Genomic DNA, 11,596 nt, shown 5'->3' with positions numbered 1-11,596 from the left:
TTATGATTTCATTTTGGTGGAAATTACTGAATTTTCATAGGTGTTGTGAACGTTGGTTCTATGATCACAACTATCAACATTAGTTACGTTGGTTTTGTGATTAAAAGAAAATATTAATGTTAATAGTTGAACCTAGTGTTATCTGGTTGATTTCTTTTCGGTGAGAGAATATAAGCTTTAACACGTTGAGAGTTATGATTCCAGGAATGGACTTGTAATCATCAATAGTTTCTTTTCCATGTTAGGAAAACAGCACTGGTTATGGGAAATCTCCAGCTTCCATCGACAACAATGTTTATCGTCTTTTCTGATTTATGGTATGGGTCATCATCTCCGACGATATATGTAGGTGTAAAATGAAATTTTGAATATTTTTTTTTTGAAAAGATGTTGGGATTTTGCAGATCCATCCCCATCTGATTTTATAATCTTTCAGAAACCTTTGTTACATCATCTTCTACTATTGCACTCAAAATATTACATAAAGGAGATGTAAAAACAAATGGCTCTGTATTAGCGCCTAAAGAGAGTTTTGCAAGGTGATCTGTAGCTCGACATGAAGTAATACCACTTCATTTAAGCTAAGCAGAAGCTTCCTGATTGTTGCCACCATATTCCAGGATGTCCATGGAGTTGTCTCAATTTCTCTAAGCATTTGGATAGCTTGTAATGAGTTTGAAGCTACTATGACTCTCTTAAAATCATGTGCAATACATAGGCTAATTCCAACTTCTATTGCCTTTAGCTCTTGGAACAAAATAGAATGCACATTTCCACCTCCAGTAAAAAGCAAAGATAACATGACCATGTTCATTTCGAGCCAGACCACCATATCCTACATCCTCCATATTCATTGACCCATCACAGTTCAACTTAATGTAACTAGAAGGAGGAAGTAACCATCTGACCTGTTTAAGTATTGTCTTCGTATACTTGAATGAGAGTCCAATTCTATCAGCCAACACTCTTATTTGAATTGAATCTTTAATCTCCTCCACCTGAACTTCCAGATAATGCTTCATATCTCTGAGGTGCATGTTACTGATAACAGTAGAACTAGATAATTGTCCATTGAATCTTCTGTTGATGCGTTCAGTCCATATGTAGCTAATAGTAACACATATATACAATCTAATCACTTCTGTCCATGGAGATTTTCCTCAAACAAAGTTGATAAGATCACACCACTCCTTGTTTAAGTCATGAACTTGTTGTCCCAATCCAATTGCAGACTTTACAGCATACCATACCTCCTTAGGGTAAGAGCAATCGAAGTGTTCAGAATTTTCTTTACTGTTGTTACAGAAACAACACGAAGAGGTATGCAAAACCTTCTTGTACACAAGGCGATCTTGTGTTGGCAAACTTCCAGAGAACAATTGACATGCATTGAAAGAGAATTTGGGGATAACAAGCCGTCCCCAAACAAGATTTGCCCATTTCATTTTATTTTTATTTTCCTTCTCAAGGCCGAATAAGCTGATTTGGTAGAGAATTCCCCTGAATGTGTTTCTGTCCAGACAATCTGATCCTCTTCAACTTCCGAGAATATATCAACCTTTTGAATGCTTTGCTTGATGTTTCCTTCAGGTAAATCGTGAACTATAGAATTCCATTTGCCATCCTCTATAAGTTCACTGACCTTTGCATCTTCAGGGAGATCAAAGAGTTGTTTTGCTTCACAGTTACATAGAAGTGGCTCATTAAGACATCAAATATCATGCCAAAACAGAGTTTGAGTTCCTTTGGCAAGGATATATTTGATATATTTTTGGGCATATTTCCTGCTTTTGAGAAGAGATCTTCATGACCACGAGCAGTCTCGAGAGACTTTTATAGTCCAAAAATATTTGTCCTTATGTTCCCTCCAAATCCAGCTAGTCCATATATTTTTTTCTTTCTTTACAATCTTGAAGAGCAATCCACAAAGAGCACTTCTATTCCATATGATAGGGTCAATAATGCCCAAACCACCTTCCATCTTGTTATACAAAAGGTTGTCTCTAGAAGTTAGATGCATTTTAGGTTCCATACAAGGTCCACTCCATAAAAATTTAATACAAAGCTTAGAGACTTTGAGTAAAACACCCTTTGGAAGCAGGAAAGTTCTTGCCCAGTAAGTATGAAAGGACATGAGGACAGATTGGATCAGTTGTAGTCTTCCAGCATGACTAAGATTATTGCATTTCCAATTGGTAATTCTACATGAAACATTTTCAAGAAGAGTGAGGCAATCTCTAATGCTCAGTCTAGTGGCCACCAAGGGGAGTCCTAGATATTTGACAGGGCTTTGTGACTTGAATACCCATCAGAGCAGATGAAGAGACAGCTTCATTGCCAGACATGCTTCCAGTGAGCATAGTAGACTTGTTGCTAGTGTTATTGTTGTTGCTATCGATATTGTATGAAATTTTGAACATACCTAAAAATAATCATCACATTATGTGATGAGGGTAGTCTAATTCCAGTACGTTGTTGCTAGTGTTATTGTTGTTTCTATCGATAGCTACCTCAATGTTGTTGCTACTTGCTAATATTATTGAAGTTGGAAATGTGTTTTCAAGCTGATAGAGTGATAGATCTTGCTAACAACTTTCTAATACCCTAGAAGTAGAATATACATTTGCCACGTTTATCAGAAGTATTCTCCAAACAAAGGCAATAATTGTTTGGTTGGATTGACATTTCTAATGGTTAATGGTTAAACATTTTAACTATCCAAAAAAAAAATTGGCTAAACATTTGTTGCAATTTAACATACATACACTAGTTTATTTAAGTCTAGTTTGTTTGTTGTTCGCTGTATATATCACGACCCTTTCAAACTGTATATATATATACACCAAGTTCCATTCACACTGTTCTTCCAAATTCCCTAACAAGATAACGTTGATTTACCTTGACAGCTAAAATATGAAAAAAGAATGCCCAGAAGTTCCACATCTGATCCTTGGACCAAATGATCAAGCCTCCAGTCATGATTCATTGTGTTAGACATCAGAAATGTAGAGATAAAACCATCATGGATGATTCTATTATATAATCATGTACTATTAATCAACAGTCATACGTCGTCACGCCACTATTCTACAGCTCGTAAATGCCTTGATGCCTAGAGTTTTGAAATATTGCCCTTAATAGTGTGTTAATACTTAACAGGAGGTAATGGCAGTTTGTTAACACCATTACACAGAGTACCTCGGTTAAGAGATGCTAATCCACCACCCAACAAGTGCCTGACGAGTCAACTTACCCAAAAGTAAATAGTTGTCAAACAAAAACTACAAGCCAAATGCTACTGATGCTACAATGAATCTTTAATCAGCTTCTTCAATGTCTTCATCCTCTGGTACACCCCGAAGGTATAGAACATTATTACATCTGCGCATGCAATACAGCACAAGAAATGAGTTTCATATTCGACTACTCAATTTTTTTAATGAACACTACGAAAATTTCCCAGGCCAGACACTGAGAATTGGGAGGCACCTCAGCAAACAGGCATGAAACACCAGAAATTTCATTAGAGCAGCAAAATATCATTTGGATAATTGTATTATTAAGTATCGACAAGGCACAAGCATAAAACTATGCCACAGAAGGACTTACCTAATTAAAATTTCCCCAAGACTTCCGGTGAATTTGCCATCTATATACTCTTCAGTGTTGGCCAGCTGCAGGAAAGGATTAAGGGGTCAAGAACTTACAAAATTATGTAAAATAACCAAAAGAAGTCAAGATACATAAGAATTGTGTAAGGTATTGCAGGTGTCTAAAGACCATAAAGCACCAGATAAGGGCTTTTGAACCATGCTGACCTCAAAAAAACAATGAATAAGTTGCTCAAACGCAGGATTCATGATCCCGTATTCAGCAACCTATTCAATGTGGAAAATCATGAAGCTTAGAAATAAAGCCCCATCGTGAAACTAAAAAATGAAGAAAATGCAATGGTACAGTTTGTTGAATAAACTGAAGAAAGCATTACCTGCAAATTCATATATGAGTCCACTGAGACGAGGTAACCTGAAAAAAAAAGAAGAGATGGTGAAATATACACATCCTTGATCTACAACAAAATAAATAGAAAGAGTGACCAAATTACACATAGGAGAACATACCTTTATATTCCATTCCCCACTTGAGCTTAACCTTAACAGGCTTTCCAGTCAGATTATTCAAGAAAGGTTTTGGATTAACTGGCACACTCTGTAATATCAGTAAAAAAAACATACTATTAAAACATGAAAAAGAATTTCATAGAATTGGAATTAAATACAAATCGTCAGTTCTCCATCAGTTCTATACTTCTACAACATTTCTATTATCATTCAATTCTGTTTTCATAAACTCTCTCATAGTAATTGGAAGGGATGCCGGTTCAAGCTCAGAAGTCAGAACCTCAGTTTTTTAGATAAGAGACAGAATAATTTTATAATTTAATTTCTTGAAGATTTACTTATTATTTATGGGTTTTTTAGCATGGGAATCAGTTGAGTGGGTCTAATAAAAATAAATGGGTGTGACAACTTGCCGTACCCATTAACAAAGTTGTTTCTTTTTCTACTATGTGACAAGAGGAGAAGCTGGAGTGGAAGCCCCCTCTACAATCCACCACGCCATCAAAAGATTAGCAAATTCTTTTCTCTAAAGAGATCTAAGCCACAATATAAGATTCCAGAATTCAAAAATATTTAACTTTAACTAGTAAAGAACCACAATTGGTCTAGCAGTTTGATTGTAATTAATGTTAACTATTTGTTCTACGAAAGGTAAAGTTTTAAGTTTTTGCAAATGGTCAAGTATAACAGTAGATTATTTGGTTTTTGAAGTTTAAGTTCTACAACAATACTATCAGTTTATCCAACAAACAATGATACTGATAACCTCTATGCAATGATCAAGGCAACGACAATGACAAGCAATACACTGAATGGTACACTTAAATCTCATTGAAGAGGGAATACAGGATTGAGTTCCTATTAAGAGCTGATCATCAATTGGAGTTAATATTTAAAACAAAAAATGAATGAAAATTGCTCAAGCAGATCCTACTGATTTTGCTACTTATTAACATACAATACCATAATTCAGGCCCCATCTATAAAAACTAAAGTACAATGCAATTTTTTTGATCTACTGAGCTTTTTCAAAATACACTGTTCTATCTAACTTTGATATAAGCTTATGAGTATCTGATTCAATAACACAGAAAATGAATGCCTTCCAATGCCTGGACCTTTAACCAAAGCAAGAAAATTCCTTATCTTCACTTAACAATTAACATAATATATCACCATCCTCGAATCCATCATAAAAGCAAAATCACTCATAGCATAGTCCAATAACTAATATAACTAATTAAGAGGGGAAAAAACCATCAAACCAAAAGACTCCACTCAAAAAATTGAAATTTTCTTTATTATACAACATTCCTTGTAGAAAAAATTGGTGATGCTTGTTCCAATAGAAAATGCAAGCATCAACCTGGAATAAGCTATGCTCCATTTCCCTATGAGATGCTTATTTCATGAGTCCTTTTCTAAGTAGTATACCTTTGTTATTAGCACTAAATTTTCACTTGAATGTGTGAGTCTAATATGTTACACTTGACCTTTCTAACTGCCAGCATCATCTGCCTAGATCGTTTCGCTATAAAAATATTTCCAACGGAGAGTAATGTGGGAATTAAATGGTTCGAGGAAACACTTTGACTTGAGCAATATACTTGCAAACTCGGGTACTAATTTGAAGGGCAATCTCAAAGCCTAGGCAGGTAACGGACCAGCATAAGGCTTTGCGAGGAATAAGGTATTTTAAGCAAAATCATGTAATGTTAACGAGTTGTATCACCATTAGGGATTTACGCAGTCTATTCAAAGTGTGCACTACTATGAAGTTAAGATTCTTTTCTACATGGTTATGGGCCATGTCTAGGTTTTCCAGAAATAATATTAATATGTTTACTTAAAATGAATTAAACAACGGGGATTTCTCACCGCTAAAGCTCCACACTAATATACAACTCAAAGTTACAAAACTATGACATTGAGAAACAATATACGTTGTTTAAACCCTAGAATTTTGATGTGATATTATTGTGTCACAAACAGAAATAGTTGGTAAAACAAGAAAAATAATAAGTAGTTACCGCAGCCATTGGTAGCCAAGAGAGAGTTAGTTGCTTGTTTTCTTCCCCTGGCAGTCAAACACATCAGCTGTTATAGTTGTGGCCTGTGGGCTACTCAATTGTGATTTTAATAGGCTCACCATGTGCTTAAGCAGAAAAGGCTTTTCGTGTAAGGTAATGTCAATGGTTCGGAATATCCGAACCCGAACCAATAAGAAAATTCACAACTCAAAACCGAACCAATAATAATAGATATACTAGCTTTCGAATCCGTCCTACAAACCGGTGCTTTTATATTAAATTATTCTAAAAAAATATTAGCAATTATGTATATATGCATAGTTATGAGATCGATATGAAAATTATATTAATCACTCATTCAAATTTCTTGCACCACTCTCTATAAAAAGGAAGTACCAAACCTTGATAAAACCCATCAACTTCTTTTTGTTGTTAGGTTTAATAATAGAAGTTTGATTGAAGTTTTGTGAAAATGTCAAATGTGGCGAAAATAATATTGAAGCTACTTGAATAGCAAGACATTCCCAATCATAATAAAAAAATTATGATAAACACTACTTAAAATACAAAACTATATTTGTCGAGGCATTTATTCCCCCTACATATAATACAAACATGTTTTAGGGTTATTAGTTCAATGCATTTGCATCAAGTTTCTGATTTTCCATTAATTATTCTTTAAGGTTAGTTCAATATAGTACGTTCCATCCAGTTTCCAATTTCTAATTAATTATTCTTTGAGGTTAGTTTAATGCAATAATTGCATCAAGTTTTTGATTTTCTGTTAATTATTATTTGAGGTTAGTTCAGTGCAATTACATCCACTTTATGATTTTCTATTTGTTATTCATTAAGGTTAATTCAGTACAGTTGCATCCAGTTTTCGATGTTTCGTTAATTAGTCTTTGAGATTAGTTCATTGTATTTGCATCCAGGTTTCAATCTCCTGTTAATTACTTTTTGAGGTTAGTTTAATACATCTGTATCCAGCTTCTGATTTCCCGTTAATTATTTTTCTAGGTTAGTTCGATAGTTTACAATTTATAGTCATTTATACTTTGAGGTCAGTGTGATACAGTTATATCCGGCTTTCAATTTCCAGTTAACTATTCTTTGAGGTTATTTCAATGCATTTGCATACAATTTCTGATTTCCTGTTAATTAATCTCTTATTTTAGTTTAATGCAGCTACATCCAGTTTCTGATTTTCAGTTAATTATTATTTGAGGTTAGTTCAATGCAATTGAATCTAATTTTCGTTTTTATGTTAATTGTTCTTTGAGGTTAGTTCAATATTTTTGCATCAAGTTTTTGATCTTCTGTTAATTATTTTTTGAGGTTAGTTCACTGCAATTACACCAAATTTATAATTTCCTGTTAATTATTCATTTAGGTTAGTTCAGTGCAGTTTTCATCCATTTTTTTAATATTTTGTTAGTTAGTCTTTGAGATTAGTTCATTGCATTTGTATCTAGTTTTCGATTTCCCGTTAATAACTCTTTAAGGTTAGTTCAATACATCTACATCTAGTTTCTGATTATTTATATTTTGAGGTTAGTTTGCTGCAATTACAGCCGGTTTCTGATTTCATGTTAACTATTCTTTTAGGTTATTTCAATGCATTTGCATTTAGTTTATCATTTCTCACCAATTATTCTATGAGTTAGTTCAATACAGTTGTATTTGGTTTTTTATTTTTTGTTAATTATTTTTTGAGTTTAGTTCAATGCATTTGTATCCAGTTTCCAGTTTCCCATTAGTTATTATTTGAGGTTTGTTTGATGTATTTGCATACTATTTCCAATTTCCCGTTAAATATTTTTTAAGGATTTGCATCCAATTTCTAATTTCCTGTTAGTTATTCTCTGACGTTAGTTTAATGCAATTGCATCCAGTTTTCGATTTCTGGTTAATTACTTTTTGAGTTTAGTTTATTATATTTACATAAAGTTTTCAATTTCCTGTTAATTACTCTTTGAGCTTAGTTATGTATTTGAATCCAGTTTCCAATTTTCCTTTAATTATCCAATGTGGTGTGTAATACCAAATTCTACTGATCCATCTGTAATGTCCTTGCAAACATGACATAAAAAATAAATTATGCTTGATTTATTATGTGGGATCATCGAAGATTATCCAGTTTTCGATTTCCCGTCAATTATTATTTAAATTATATGCATTACTCACTATGTAGAATCTTCAAAGATTATCTACGAATGGGTGTTGTTATATTAATTATTCTTAAAAATATTTGCAAATATACATAACTATTATATATTAATATTATATTGATCACTCATCCAAATTTCTTATAATGTGGAAACCTCACTCTCCAAAAAAAAAACTCGCCTTTGATAAAACCCTTCAATTCAAAATAATAGAAGTTTTATTGAAGTTTTGTGAGATTGCCTAATAAGACGAAGTTCATATATATTGAAGTTACTTGAATAGTAAGGAGTTTTCAATCATACGGAAAAATATAAGATAAACACCATTTTAAATGCAAAATTGTACTTATGGAGACATTCCCATAACATATAACCCAACTATGTTTTGAGGTCAGTTCAATGCATTTGCATCTAATTTATGATTTTTCGTTATTTATATTTTGAGGTTAGTTCAATGTAGTTGCATCCGATTTCCGATTTCTCGTTAATTATTCTTTGCGGTTAGTTCAATACATTTGCATCCAATTTCCAATTTATTATTAATTATTTCTTTGAGGTCAGTTTAATGCATTTGCATCCAGTTTCTGATTTTCTGTTAATTATTATGTGAGATTAGTTTAATGCATTTGCATCTAATTTCTGATTTTCGAGTTCTCGTTTATTATTTGATAAAGTTGCATTTGCATCTAGTTTTCGATTTCTCGTTAACTAGTGTTTGAGGTTAGTTCAATGAATTTGCATTCAGTTTTCGATTTCCCGTTATTATTTCTTGAGATTAGTTCAATGTATTTGCATCTAGTTTATTTTTTGAGATTAGTTCAGTGCAATTGCATATGGTTTCTGATTTCTCATTAATTATTCTTTAAGATTAGTTCCATGCATTTGTATCATGTTTCCAATTTACAATTAATTTTTCTTTGAGGTTAGTTCAATGGAGTTGCATCCAATTTTTGATTTCCCATTAATTAAATCTTTGAGGGTTAGTTTAATGCATTTTGCATCCAATTTCCGATTTCCCGACAATTATTTTTTTATGTTAGTTTGATGTATTTGCATCTAAATTTTGATTTCCTGTTAATTATTTTTTGAGGTCAGTTTAATACAGTTGTATCCACATTCTGATTTTCTATTAATTACTTTTTAAGATTAGTTTAATGCTTGCATTTGCATCTAGTTTCCGATTTCCAGTTAAATATTATTTGAGGTTAGTTCGATACATTTACATACATTTTTTGGTTCTCCATTAATTGTTATTTGACGTTAGTTTCATTCAGTATTATATATATTTTTAAATATTTGTCATTATTGTTGTGCCGTTATTTTTTTTTTTGTTTTCTATTATATATTTTGTGATGTTATTTTTTGAATAATTTAATTTTCCACATGTAATTTGTTTTGGTTTGGTATATAATTTATTTAAGTCCAATGTCCACTTTAACTGAATCTCGTTATTCTGCCAAATATATAATATTATAGAGTTGAAAAATTATATTATAATGTTGAAAAATTATAAATTTATAAATTTAATTGGAATATGTCATAATTATTGTGGCCAGAATTGTGATTTTTAGAATCCTTAACTATAAATAAATGTCAAAATCTCACAGTGGATGGCGCATCAAATCGAAAGGGTTTTAGGAAAATCGTTTTCGGTAGAAACTATTGTTTTTAGCAATTTAGTTTTTTGTCTCATATATTTTTTCCTGTAATTAGCTATATTGTTTAGGAAAAGTTGGAGACTTTGTGAAACTCTAGATAAGATTGTTTTTTTGTATTTAGCTATAGTGTTTAGGAAAAGTTAGAGACTCTGTGAAACTCTAAATGGGATTGTTTTTTTTATTTATATCATTTTTTTTTTATAATTAGTAATATAGTTTAGAAAAAACTGAAGTCTCTCCGAGTGCTCCAAAAAAATAGATTGGTGAGGGTATATATATATATATCGTAATTATTGTGGTCGGAATTATGATTTTTGGAATCCTTAACTATGAATAAATTTCGTATTTAGCTATAGTGTTTAGGAAAAGTTAGAGACTCTGTAAAACTCTAAATGGGATTGTTTCCTTATTTATATCATTTTTTTTTATATAATTAGTAATAGAGTTTAGAAAAAATTGGAGTCTCTCCGAGTGCTCAAAAAAATAGATTGGTGAGGGTATAGCTATAATATATATATCTAAGGAATTGGAATATGTCGTTATTATTGTGGTCGAAATTATGATTTTTGGAAGCCTTAACTATGAATAAATGTCTAAATCACACAGTGGACGATACATCAAATCGAAAGGGTTTTAAGAAAATCATATTTAGTGGAAACTATTGTTTTTAGCAATTTAGTTTTTTGTCTCATATTTTTTTTCGTAATTAGCTATATTGTTTAGGAAAAGTTGGAGACTCTGTGAAACTCTAGATGGGAACTCTATATGTGATTGTTTTCTTATTTATATCCTATTTTTTTATAATTAGTAATAGAATTTAGAAAAATTGGAGTCTCTGTTCCAAAAAATAGATTGGTGAGATATAACTATAATATATATCTAAGGATAAAGATAAATATTTGTTTTCTATTTTATCTCCTCCTTTTTCTTAATTAGTCCTAATACGTGGACACCCTAAAAACGCTTCCTCAATTGAAGAGGGTAGAACTATAATATATATAAAGATTATAAACCAAAACCGATCCAAATTGAAAACTATAAAATCAATTAAATTTTAAATTAAATCGATTAGTTTTTTATAAACAAATACATAATTAATTATAAATATTATTAAAATATCATCTTATCATTTCGGATTCATATCGGTTCGGTTTGGTTTCAAGTATGAAGAAAAAAATAAACCAAATTATCATATCCAAACTACTTTTTATCGGCTACCAATTTGTTAATGTTGATTTGCACGATAATCACTTATTACTTATATTTAGGGAGTCTATCTAGAATTATTGTTTACAAATTTACAATCTCAAAAAACAAATGGCAATTCAAATATTTTTTCGAATCAAAATGGCACTTCAATTGTGCTCCATTTCATTGAAAACCCGCACGACTTATGCTGTTGATCAACAGAGAAAATCCGAATAAAGACTAATGTCACTCACCATTATAAAGCACCATCTTTTCCTCCATTCTACATTTCTACTTAAGTTGGTTCTGTTGAGACTGCCAATGTAGTTGACGACATATGCAAGGGATTCAGAATGTACATCGTAATTAATTAATCTTGTAAATTTGTATTGGCCTCAAGTCCCCCGTCTAAAGACTGAACAACGTATTTG

General features: G+C 31.7%; 1 protein-coding gene across 1 annotated transcript; it reads right to left on the bottom strand.

Annotated features, from left to right (window-relative positions):
• Positions 1–3,006: 3,006 nt before the first annotated feature.
• On the bottom strand, positions 3,007–6,355 carry LOC147494365 (putative small nuclear ribonucleoprotein F). The gene is made up of 5 exons (XM_086568640.1): positions 6,152–6,355; positions 4,122–4,209; positions 3,989–4,026; positions 3,610–3,674; positions 3,007–3,381 (listed from the first exon to the last, which is right to left on the bottom strand). The coding sequence occupies exons 1-5, from the start codon at positions 6,158–6,160 to the stop codon at positions 3,318–3,320; spliced, it is 264 nt and encodes an 87-aa protein (XP_086424766.1). The 5' UTR covers positions 6,161–6,355; the 3' UTR covers positions 3,007–3,317.
• Positions 6,356–11,596: the final 5,241 nt, after the last annotated feature.

This window comes from Coptis chinensis, chromosome 6 (assembly GCF_015680905.1).
Source record: "Coptis chinensis isolate HL-2020 chromosome 6, ASM1568090v1, whole genome shotgun sequence".
NCBI lineage: Eukaryota > Viridiplantae > Streptophyta > Magnoliopsida > Ranunculales > Ranunculaceae > Coptis > Coptis chinensis.
The sequence above is the reverse complement of the archived record's forward strand: the minus strand, read 5'-3'. Positions and strand labels throughout refer to the sequence as shown.